Source organism: Pseudomyrmex gracilis, unplaced genomic scaffold (assembly GCF_002006095.1).
Source record: "Pseudomyrmex gracilis isolate BER0280 unplaced genomic scaffold, ASM200609v1 scaffold_299, whole genome shotgun sequence".
NCBI classification, from domain to species: Eukaryota; Metazoa; Arthropoda; class Insecta; order Hymenoptera; family Formicidae; genus Pseudomyrmex; species Pseudomyrmex gracilis.
In genome coordinates, this window is record NW_018020883.1 from 150,282 (window position 1) to 162,444 (window position 12,163).

General features: G+C 36.8%; 3 protein-coding genes across 4 annotated transcripts in view; all 3 read right to left on the minus strand.

Annotated features, from left to right (window-relative positions):
• The window catches only part of LOC109859899 (protein pinocchio), a 29,881-nt gene extending 23,601 nt beyond the window's left edge, over positions 1-6,280 (minus strand). The window contains exons 1-2 of one of the 2 annotated variants that reach the window (XM_020438602.1): positions 6,085-6,280; positions 5,532-5,716 (exon numbers count right to left, since the gene is read on the minus strand). In XM_020438602.1, the coding sequence (XP_020294191.1) occupies positions 5,532-5,667 (136 nt within the window). In that variant the 5' untranslated portion in view covers positions 5,668-5,716; positions 6,085-6,280. The other variant, XM_020438601.1, reaches the window with a different exon arrangement.
• Positions 6,281-6,377: 97 nt separating this feature from the next.
• LOC109859898 (uridine 5'-monophosphate synthase) lies at positions 6,378-8,938 on the minus strand. Its single transcript, XM_020438599.1, has 3 exons — positions 8,585-8,938; positions 7,933-8,416; positions 6,378-7,842 (listed from the first exon to the last, which is right to left on the minus strand). The coding sequence occupies exons 1-3, from the start codon at positions 8,723-8,725 to the stop codon at positions 7,016-7,018; spliced, it is 1,452 nt and encodes a 483-aa protein (XP_020294188.1). The 5' UTR covers positions 8,726-8,938; the 3' UTR covers positions 6,378-7,015.
• Positions 8,939-9,407: 469 nt separating this feature from the next.
• On the minus strand, positions 9,408-11,909 carry LOC109859900 (transmembrane protein 185A). The gene is made up of 6 exons (XM_020438603.1): positions 11,278-11,909; positions 10,789-11,134; positions 10,398-10,697; positions 10,173-10,296; positions 9,813-10,037; positions 9,408-9,706 (listed from the first exon to the last, which is right to left on the minus strand). The coding sequence occupies exons 1-5, from the start codon at positions 11,313-11,315 to the stop codon at positions 9,826-9,828; spliced, it is 1,020 nt and encodes a 339-aa protein (XP_020294192.1). The 5' UTR covers positions 11,316-11,909; the 3' UTR covers positions 9,408-9,706; positions 9,813-9,825.
• Positions 11,910-12,163: the final 254 nt, after the last annotated feature.

Below are 12,163 nucleotides of genomic sequence, written 5' to 3' on the forward strand. Positions count from 1 at the left end.
GAGAAGTTGAGTTTGCGTTTATAAATTATAGAAAAATATTAAATATTTTTTTCCGTATTACACTGCCGTCGGAAAAATCGACATCGCGAAATCCAATATCTTTACTTACGACACGAAGAATCTTTAAGTCGCGCCCGGTGTGTAGACATAGAGAAACGCGGCACGCGTCAATCACGTGAATATATTTTGCCGCTCGTAAAGCGCCATTCAGGTTGTGACCCTTAATGGAGAGAAGGTTAGGCATTTGTCCACTTCCTTCGCTTAAGGAAATTGCTTATTCCCACTTGCGTGTTCGTACACATGTGGGAGCGAGTGTGCGCGTCGTACGTGTGCGTGTGTACGCGTAATTTCTAATGCACAGAGTGAGAGAGTGAGTGAGAGAAAGAGGATCTCTCGATCAAAATAGATCGCGGTAACAAAGAACGTTTTCTTTTTTTATTTCTACCGATGATCTTTGGCTTCGTGAATAATATTTTAACGGAAGTGCTCGTAGAACTGTCGAGTCAGCTCAGTGAATTTAAATGCGTCTTCTGGATCCTCTACTCTCTCTCTCTCTCTCTCTCTCTCTCTCTCTCTCTCTCTCTCTCTCTCTCAACACACTTAAAAGAAAACAATAAAATAGTAACATAAAATTAATCGGAAACAAAAAAGATGAGATGGAGGAAAATTATAATAATTGGATACGAGGGGAAACAGAATATATTTCGAACGCGACGGTAAAAAACAAAAGTGGCTAAAATAAAGTCTTTTTTTGCAACATGACGCGAGCGTAGTGTCGAGTGGAACTTAATAGAGCAAGAAGTAAAAGTGTGTTTCGTATCGGTAACTCGTGTGTTTCTCGAGTACGCGTCTCGGTACACACAGGTGTACATACGTTATTGTCCGATATATGCGGGACGCGTGTAGAGCAGAGAAACAGAGCATTTTTGCATTTTCCTCCACATATATTTTCCTCGAAACTTTCTGTATCTTGTTTTGCTATGCGAAGCGAAGCGGCAGCTCTCGAACGACCGTCGTGCAAAACGATATCTCGGTTATTGAAAAATAGCGTAAGGCCAACGCGGCGTCACGCAAAATCCGATTATTTGTTTTTTTCAAAATAAAACATCACATTGCACAATTTACTTCATAAATATATGACGCCAACGCGCTGTGCGAACAAAAACAAACCAGTCGATAAAAAACGAAAAAAAAAAAAAATAAAATAAAAGAAAAGCAATATAAGCGTCCGGAAATAATAGAATACGCGCGATAGCGGGATGAATAATCAGACCCCCAGTGAGTTGCTAATCTGTTTTTGTCACAGTTATCTTGCGTTACTCAAGACGACAACGGAGAATGTTATTGACACATGTTGCAATCGCAAAGTCGCATACGTATTTCCTTTTTAAATCATCACGCAACGGAGGAAAATGAGAAACGGGGTCGCGTTTGTCATCAAATGATTCAAGACTCCAGCTACGTCGAGTTTGTCCCATGTAACGCGTGCGCGCGTTTTGTCATATATTTCAAGAAGAAGATAAATTTAACTTGCGTTTCAACGCTCTTGTTTTTGCTACTTGTCAATTTATTTTTAAGGTTTCTTTCCTCTCGGCGATTATTACGTAAATACACCAACGATTTCTCCACGTGTATCAATGAAATTTTTATTTATAGACGTTTCAATGAGAGAGACGCGCGAGAGACACACACACACACATACACGCGAGTACATATTGCGACGACACAACCGTGTCACGGTATTCAAAGCTCGAACTTGACATTGCACAAGCTACCGACCGACAAGACCGCCTCCGTCTTGTATCATCCGGACGGCGCGCGACGTTTAAATTTATAGAAAAACAATGCGGTTTTCTTTTTTTTTTATGTTCAGAAAAGTAACGCTGGATATCTTTAAACACGTGATTCAATGAGTTTTTTTTAAGACATCATTGTCTGCCGTCTAGATGGTGAACTAAAAATTGAATGAAATGAGATGAATCATCAAGTTTAAACAATCGAACACCGATTTCTTGGAGACAACAACGGGGTTCAATTCATGACACGCGCGGCTCATGTTCCAACTTTCTACCACGTGCGCTATCATATCCGTACTTTTTTTTTATACGTTTTTTTATCGTTTTTTTCGAAGTGCAACCCGCGATTGTTAGACAATAAACAAATATTGAACCGACCTTTCGGAAGCGAATATCTGCTCTTCGTTGAAATGATAGCGTGCGAACGAGAGAACATGTGCTACGGGAAATTTGATGACAATTCGATTTCTAAAGCAACCCGAACGATTTATCATTTCATCGTATTTTGCATGTAAATTACATTTTTTGTTTCACAGATAAAATAAAGTATATTTTTCTGATCTTTTGCATAACACGTCGCGCTGATAACGAGCTAATCCGCGCTTATTTCGAGGTTTCGCGACCGAGTTGTGCGAAAAGTTTAATCGATGTCTCGTATATTTGAATCGCCGCGCATCAAACAAAAACACGATCGAATTATTTTTGCCGATGTAAACGTGATTCACGAAAAGCTTCGCGGGATCATGTGTCACGAACGACGATATCAATAATCAATAATAGCATGTCATGCTAACAATGCAAAGATTCGCGATAATTATTCCGTATAAATATTCATATTTTTCGCTGTGAGACGGGACGGATTCGCAAGTAAAAATCGTCAAAACAATGTCTCGCGTGACTGACTGCCTCGTTATCTGCTACTTTATTCGGACGAATAACGCTTTCGTCGTATTCGATGCTTAAATATGAAAAATGACTTATTGGTCGATTCTTATTGAATTATTTATGTTAACAGTTTGTGTTTTAATGAGATCGTCGCGCGCACACACCGAATTGCGTTGTATCGTCGATGAGATATTCATCGTCAGCCACGAAAATCATTCACGCTTATACTTTGAATCGTTGAATCACTCTTACATCAATGTGAGATAAATTGATAAATAAATATCGCGAGACAAAAGTCTGTTGCTAAGTGGAAATGTTTCTCACCTGACTGACAATCCCTTCGTAAATCGCGCGAAAAAATAGAACAGTTTTGTTTAAATGAGAAATAAAACATTTCGCGAACTCTGCCGAGGTTTTATTTAAATGAGAAATAAAATACTTCGCGAACTCGGTTGACGAATTGTCAGAAAGAAAGAAAAACCGTTGTGTAAGATTTTAATGTGCACATCTTGAGAAAATAAACAATAAAACACTCTACTCACAGAAATCAACAAAAAACGCAATTTCTGAAACGCGTAGAATCTACGATGAGATTTGCATAAAAAATTTGCAGATGTGAAAATTGCGTCTCGAGACTTCGTATATCTTCTTTTTACTTAGAAACAGAGCCACCTGATTGCCATCTAACGGACGACATTGTACAATCAAGTAGTTGGTACGATAGAAACCTGCTATACACAAACGTATAACAGCATATAAATTAACAAATTATATTCATATACTATATATGTATATAATATGTATAACCAACGTAATTTGATGTAATATATAATTAATGTGTATATAATTAATTTTTCTACACAAATTGATGAATTTTGGTAAAACGTAAAAAATTGAATTTGCACGTACAAAGAAAACAAAAAACTAAAAGATGTATCTTTGTAAACAGAGTAAAGAGAGAGAAAGAGAGAGCCTTGCTGATCTTATTTCAATCATATAATGAAAGACACTCTTTATCTGCACGGATGGTGCACGTGCGAGACACGTATTACTTGACCATATAGCGCGGCTACCATCGCACACGAAGTTCTCTGGAAGAAGAAAGGCGATAGCCGCCGTGGGATCCAATTTTGTCGGTGGATCGAGTTTCATGCCCTTCGCGTTGGTATAATATTGATAATAGAGTCTGCGGTTGTGAGAGACGACGCGACGATAAGGAACGCGTCTCGTCTGGGTCGAGACTCGCGCGACCAATCCTTCCGAGAAAAAAGATCTCCGGTTTTTGTCCGATTGTGTGAGAGCCGACGCTGATTCACTCTCTTCTCACGAGAGAACTCTTCGCACGTGAATTATTAATAGCGAGAATACGCAAAAAAGTAGACGGATTAAATTGGCATCAACTGTGTGCGAGGGAAGAATTGATTCCCCAAAATTAAATTCGCGACAGATTGTCGACAGATGAGAATCTTTAAAAATATTAAAATATTTTCTATTTTTTTCAGTATTTTATTATTTCCTCTGAAAAGGTAAGTAACGAGTGATTAAAAAAAAATAATGTACATGTACATGTACATTATGTAGTGTACATGTAATCAGAAAGAGATTTTAAAAACATTATTATAAATATATACAATTGAAAAATTTGAAAATCGTTTTCTCGTATACTAAATAATTTTTTCTCCGTTAATTTGACTTTTAGTTTAAATTTTTTTAGTTTAAATTTAGTTTAGATTTTTATTTTACGTAAGTAAATTCAGAAAAAAGTTAATTTATTTACCGTGTAAAACGTAATATTAAGACTTTTGTAATATTAAAATAAAAGAAAAATTACAAACGCGATTAAGACTCTAAATCTAAATAAAATCTTATTTTTTCTCTTATTTTTTCATGTGAGTTAAATGTTCCTTTAAAACGTTGCTTTAATGTTGTTTGTGTGAACCTTGAAAATAAAATAAATCTAATCGAAACTTCGCGTAGTCGAGAATGTTCACGAGGAAAATTCCAATTTGTGAATATGTTACTTTGTAAATCAAATAGTCTTTGTAAAATCTATGCAATTTCCGCGCGCGTAGTCAATTTATTCGTCGAATGAAAATCCAAAGATGAAAGTACGAGCGATTTGCGTCAGCGAATTTTGCATTTATTAGTTATCGCATCGCAACTCGTCGAAGATATTCGCACGGATGAAAATTTATGTGTCACAAATAATTAAAAAAAAAAAAAAAAAACGCGTCACGTTAAAAATTGCGATATCGCACGCTTTGGTCACGCGTATAATTATCCGAAACAGCGGAACGATCGCTTTTGTGCGACACATCGAATATGCGGTGTAACATTTTCTTGAGTCTTTGAAGCTCTTGCAAAACATTGACGAATATGCACAAATTGTTATACAAAAAATTTCAAATTCGCTCAATTAAATTCTACTTTCATATAATTGAGTATCAATGAAACAATTGGAACATCTCTCTTGGGATACTTTTATATATATATCGAATATACTTGCATTTTTTTAATATTTATACAATAGCGATTTGCTTTCGATATATCTCACGAGGCGATTAGATAAAGGAGTTTTTACTTGTCTAAGAATCAATTAAATTACTTCTGTATATCAAACTTAATATTAATTAAAAAATCTACGTACAAAGTATTTTGTTATTCCACTTCCTTTTTTATTCCACAATTAAAAACAGTTTTAAGCACAAAACTTATATAGACGGTAATAATAACGCGTCAAATATAAGCTATTTAGACGCGTATGTAGCAAAGTTGCGAGTATAAACGATCGTGCAAAGACCAAAATAAGTTGTTGGTAAGATAAACTGACGCGATTAAGAATGTGCTTACCTTTACTGACGTTGGGTTCGGCATCCGCGAAACGTCTCACGTCGTGAAGGACGTTTCGTGCCTCCGCGGAAGGCGCAAAATCCGGATCGTCCGCGTCGAAGGACACGCTTTCCTCAAATTCCGTCATCGTTGTCATCTCGCGCTCCGCTGATTGTCGCAAACGAAAAGAACACGTCTCGAGTGAACTGAAAACACCAGACCGGAGTGTGTTGCGCGTGAAATAACAATAAACATTGCATTGTTATTGTTGTTGTTATGTAGCAAATGTGCGCACACAAAAAAGACGCGCCAAAAACGTACAAAACATTACATCACGAGAAACTTCCAACTCGATTCAATACCGCGTTTGCTAAATCGCGCGATTGTAAATGATTCTTCAGCTGCTTCAAGATTTCATGTCGTAAGTTTTTTTCAACGGTAACGACCGACCGCTATGAGTTAGTCGGAAGTTACGCGTGTGTGTGTGTATGCGCGCGAATGGATTGAAGATAATTGATTACCTGCGTTAATGGCGCGAAACTATCAGTACATTCTCGGCTTATCGTTGTGTTACCTTTCGACGTATTCGGGTTTCCTCGGAGGAATGTCTGAAGCGTTTGTTGGCGCAACACACGCTTGTTCGCGATGTTTTGACGATCCACGCGCGACGACAAGCGGCAACCGACTAACACCTGACGCGCATTATCGCGCGGGAAAGAAATAATCGCTTGCTGATTGACGAGAGAGAGATACGCGGCCAACGTCAGAACGGTCGCGCGACTTTCTTCGAGAGAGATTATACACACGCGCAATAATCAATTAATATGCGAGAACTGAGATTAAGAATGAAGAAAAAACATTTTTTTCGTGTTTTATCACGCGTATTAAAATTTATTTCTTACGATATACGAAAGGATATACTTTGTAACAAATTTGTTATAACAAAATATATACATCTTGATTTCTCTGCAGTTACACCATATATTTCGCTAAAAAAAAATATTTTTTATATAAAAAAATATTTCTTCTCTTGGACCCATTGTTTTTGGAGTCAATGTGTTGTGCGTGTGTATTTCAACAACAAAATTCACTCGCGCATATTTTTGATATGTAAAAATCATAAAACACATAACGTACAGTTTGTATAGTAAAGATGATAAATGCTATTGTCAAACAAAATAAATTATTGTCTTTCGTTATGTATAAAAAAATTACAAACCTCGATAACTCGAACCTCTATAAAACAAAAATTTTGTTCCGCACCGCGGAAAGGAAAAAAACTTCGATAAGTCGAAACTTCTATAAATTCTAAGATTTTAGCCCCTTGAGGTTCGACTGTATATTGAATGTAACCAAATTTTTGTATATATGTGGTAAATATATATATATATATACATATGTATATATATGTACAAGACGTCACTGTATATGTGTACTAAACAGATAACAGATATGGGTGTCAGACACGAAATAATTCTGTGAAGCACATCCAGCTGAAATAGAGCTTAATATCTGTCAATGTTGGATCGTTTTTTAACATGTGCTTTTGTTCGTTTTTCATAAGCTTCCCATAGCTGTTTCTTATATTCCACAGTTGCTTCTAACCAATTGGACGCTTCCGTAATACCTCTCCCAACGACAGCTAAATCGGCGCCCGCATTGATCACCGATTCAGGGTTGTTATACTGCTGTCCCAGTTCGTCGCCACCTTGAGACAACTTGACGCCAGGCGTCATTTGAAGAAGTCCAGGTTGCCCCGAGAGATTAGATTGACACACCAGACCCACTACCAGATCGGAAGCGTCCTCGGCCATCGATACAGCGCTCTTTACATAATCACCCGTAGTCAGTGCGCCCTTGGACGACATTTCGGCGACCAAGAAAATACCTCGAGGCTCAGTTATGTCCTTCAAACCGTTTCTCAGCGCGTCTATAACAGACGCGCCTGACACCGGATGCGTTGTGATCAGGTTGGCCCATTCAGCGATTTTATACAGGCCGTGCCTGTATTGTAACGACACCGTATTGCCTATGTCGGCAAATTTGCGATCTTCCATTAGCAAGAATCTATGTTCTTTTGACAATTTCTTGAGCTGAAGGACGAAGTCACTGCTGAAGTCCTCGATAATGTCCACGTGGGTCTTCAGCACAGCAATGTGAGGTCCAGCTACAAAAGCTAAATCTAAAATCGTGTCCGCTTTTTTTAAATCAACTGCCAGACAAAGATTGGTTTGCTTGGATTCCATCAGTTCCAGCAGTTCTGAGGCCAACGAATTTTTTGTTAATTTTGCACGCTTAGAATATGACATTTGCAATCTATCATGTGGTACACCTTGGAAAGTAAAAACAATTGTATATTAGTTTGATGTGAAAATAATTTGCATGAAAACTTAACCTACAATTAAATTTTTAAAACCACTACCTTGAATAGACAAGCTTGGCACTTTATTCGCTGCTAAATAATCATTCACACTTTGGACAATTTCCTGTGTGATCTTACCGGCCTCAAAAAGATATTGCATCAACTGCTTAATCTTGTACAAACTCTTTACCTTGATTTCATGATTTTCAAGGTTTTTTCTCCCACCTTGCTCCCTGTCAATTATCACATACGCCTCTGTCACATTCAAATGTTCCTTCTTCAAAGCTTCAATAGTTTCTAAAATACTGCTGCCACTTGTAATAACATCTTCAATGATCACACAGTTCTCACCAGGAGAAAAAGCACCTTCGATCAATTTTTTTGTGCCATGTGTCTTTGCTTCTTTTCTTTTCATCAGCATTGGGATATCATTTTCCACCGATATTACAGTAGCCAATGGCAGTGCTGTATATGGAACTCCGCAAATCTTGGATACTTTGGTTGTGTCTTCTGGAAGAGTCCACAAAACTTTTGCCAATTTAGACTGTAACAGACACAGACACAGAGTGTCAATAATATATTCTAATATATTACTCAATGATGATAATAAACAGTTTAATATATATTATTCAAATAGCTTTTTGTGTGATTACATATGCGTGAAACTGAACATATACCTACATACTCATATATATAGTTACGATATATTTACCATCAATTTGGGATACGAGATTATCACTCGCAGATCGAAATACACTGGTGTTTTTAAACCGACCTTGGTCTTAAAATCTCCAAATTTCACTGCCTCAATGTCGTACAATGCTACGGCTAATTCTTTCAATACAGCTTCCATTTCTTCTTGTTACCAAAGAATATTCGTAATTTTCTAACAACTATATTTAAATGGTTTATTTCTATGCACTAAAAAATGGAATACACATATCAAAATCCTAAGCTAATTTTTTCCGAACAGTACAACATAACGTACAACCAGAGAGGTTGGTTTAGTGCACTTGTAGCTCTCGGAATGTACAGAATAGAACCGCACGCTGTGGACATAGCGCACCGACGTGTCGCTCGTGGACTGGCTGCGTAGTTCCAATGTGTACCACCCGTAGACATGCGCTAGTTTACGAGGCGGAAAAGTGATTACACATTCTCTTATGGACCTGGCCGCTCTCAGACTTCTCTCTGCCAGTGTATAAAAAAACTTGGTTGTGTTCTGTGCTATGAGAATATATCGCGATAAGTTCCGTATAATTGTTAATGTTACTTCAAAAAAGATATTTTTAAAAGAAACATCTCATTGTACATATTGTGTCTTCAGAGAGATACGATTTTAGATACTAATAGTTACAGAAAATTAAACGATTGTTGTTATTACAAAAAAACAAAAAACTAGAAACTCTATCAGATCATATATTTTTCAAATGTCATATATATAGAAGTATATATATAGAAAATAACACAACTTTTTATTAGTATTTGTCTACTTTTGTTTCTTTACAGTAGACCCCTGTGTAGTATTCAATTCTTATATATATATAACATATTATTGTAATGTAACAGTCTGTATATAACATATTATTTCTACATTATTATAATAAATGAGTAGGGCATTTAACATTATGATGTCCAGCAACATTAACAGCAATATACATATATCGCTTCTCTATATTATCCCAAGTTTTTGTGACTTCTGTTTTTTTTAAATTTCTTTTGAAATACCTAAACAATATGCTATTCTAGAGATGCGAAGTGTTCAGTCTTGTATATATCCCAACCATCATACATATATACCTCTTTAATTCGTTTCTCTTTTCATTTTTAAGGCCTGGAAAAAAAATCATTGTTTAAGGTAAAGGCACAAGATGCATCTCTACTGATATATTTAGGATGCTCACTCTTTTATATTCTTTCTGTTTTACATTAATGCGTACCTGCTTAAGCCAGTTAGTCAGGCATGTCTATGGAAATTATAGGCACAACAGGTTTCATTAGGTCAATTTTTTTAATAAGCTTTTCACCCTTTTCCGTGATCATCGGTTCCGACGGCTGTTGATCTCGCTCATCTCTCGGCTGATACGAAATATTACCGTATTCTTGAAGTAAGGGACATAAACCTAACAGGAAGTGACAAAAGTCTTTTCTTATGCCGAACCACCCTGCAAAACGATTTTTCAATCAATGATATTTTAAATAAAATTAACCGCCACTTTAACAAGATGGAGTCAACATGTTACAAACAAAATAAAGCCATTATATTATGCAAATAGTTATATTACATTATCATATCTTACATCTATTTCCACCTTTCGCATTAAATGACATAAAAATAAGAGTCATGTGCGACACAAGGAGTGGCATCGCCACTGTTATATAATTTATTGATATATCTCCATCCAATTTATTTGCTAACAACACCTACAATACAATAAAAACAATTAATAAGTCAGTGCTGCTAAAACCTTCGATTGTAATTTAAAAAATTTAAGATGAAAAAAGATGCACATTTATTATTATACCTGGAACACTAAAATAGGGACAACAAGAAAAGTATATGCTAATGCTGAATTCAAGGATGTTCGCCTCTGCCGGGCGTTGATTTGTGGCGTCCTCAATAAAACAGCAGCAAACACTATTGCATATAAAACAGCTACCAAGGATAAGCACAGAAGTGCCCACAGAGGCACAAATACAACCTCCCAACTCCATGTTATAAAACCATCTAATCTAAGAGCTAAGAAAATGAACTGCAATATGTTCACTGCGCAGAATAGTTCCAGCTCAAAAGATCGATCATGTTTTACAGCCCAGATGCAGACCTACATTTGAAAAACATTATCTGAAGGAAAAGATGCGATAGACAGCGGTAGGTAACATACACACACACACAGACACAAATCGGTTACTTACTGCAATTGAAACTATTGAAATAAATATTAAAGGTATGAATACAAGTATCCATAAGTGTCTCTCCGATTCTAACTTGTCGCACACCAACAACTCAAACATCAGTAAAATCAAATGTAATGCCAGAGTGATCAGCATTGCTTTATAATGTACATAGGCATCTCCCTCCAATCTTGCGTGGGGATGTCTCCACCAAACATAACTTCCAACTATAGCTCCCAAAATCACCATACCTTTCCAGAACCATATCGGACTAAATATTGACCAATAACTCCATTCTATGAAACCATCCAGTCGAAGAGCAAATAATGTTGTAAATATCATCAAACAGGAATGTACCAGAAATTTACTGAAATTAAAAATTAATAACTTGTTATATTTGCGCTTGTGAGGTGAATAAATCTGTTGTTGCAATAATCAACTCTCATGATCAACTTGACATCACATTGATGTCAGGTTGATCTTATGCTAGAAGTGAACAAAATAAATTACCTTGGATTAAAGTCTTGAAAAAGTGTTTGCAAATTCATAATTATCAGAGTGGTTATGTGTATAGGCCAATTAATCAAAGACTCGTCTTAATAAGACTTGTCGAGTGAAGAGACATGCTACGCGCGATGTGTAAGTATCCGATCACATTTACCACAAGTATTATTGTAGAAAACAAACGAGCAATGCATGTGAATTCCGAAAAAACAATAAATTTTCAAGTGACTACAACCAAATTTCGAGCATACTAAAATCAGCTAATCATTCGTCGTCGGTCTTCAGTTTCCTTCACCATTTTTCTTCTTCTTTGCAAACTGTCCGCAAATCTCTTCTCTCTGTCGCTCGCTATTCGCAATTCTCTCTTTCTCTGTCTCTTTCTTTTTCTCTCTCGTGTATCAACTATATACATGCATACATATATTTATCATCAATAGGTCCAGTTCATCCCATCTCCGATTAAATTAATCGGCCGATTAAGAGTCGACCGTGATTGGTACATTCCAACAGAATAAATCGGCCGTTTAGGTTAGGGTGTGATCACATGTGGTCCGAAAAAACCGAAGCGGGAAGACAAGTGTGGAAGATCGACCAATCACAAACAAACAAGAGATTCCGTTTGAGAGACTTTCTGTTTGTTCAGCCAGAGAGAAGCCTGAGAGCGGCCAGGTCCATAAGAGAATGTGTAATCACTTTTCCGCCCCGTAAACTAGCGCACGTCCACGGGTGGTACACATTGGAACTACGCAGCCACTCCACGAGCGACATGTCGGTACGCTATGTCCACAGCGTGCGGTTCTATTCCGTGCTACGTGCACGAGTTTAAATGGTCACTTTCTTTAAGTGTGTGAGTATATTCGAGAGCGTGAATTTGATTTATTTCAAGAATTAA

What these genes read in the sequence shown, in the direction of transcription:
- LOC109859900 (XM_020438603.1), bottom strand. Translation starts at nt 11,315, where the DNA reads ATGAATTTGCAAACACTTTTTCAAGACTTTAATCCAAG. An exon ending in TTTCAATAGTTTCAATTGCA is followed by an intron (nt 10,698 to 10,788) that starts GTAAGTAACCGA and finishes TTTCAAATGTAG; the next exon opens with GTCTGCATCTGGGCTGTAAA. An exon ending in TGCGAAAGGTGGAAATAGAT is followed by an intron (nt 10,038 to 10,172) that starts GTAAGATATGAT and finishes ATCGTTTTGCAG; the next exon opens with GGTGGTTCGGCATAAGAAAA.
- LOC109859898 (XM_020438599.1), bottom strand. Translation starts at nt 8,725, where the DNA reads ATGGAAGCTGTATTGAAAGAATTAGCCGTAGCATTGTACGACATTGAG. An exon ending in TCTCGTATCCCAAATTGATG is followed by an intron (nt 8,417 to 8,584) that starts GTAAATATATCG and finishes TGTCTGTTACAG; the next exon opens with TCTAAATTGGCAAAAGTTTT. An exon ending in GCCAAGCTTGTCTATTCAAG is followed by an intron (nt 7,843 to 7,932) that starts GTAGTGGTTTTA and finishes TTACTTTCCAAG; the next exon opens with GTGTACCACATGATAGATTG.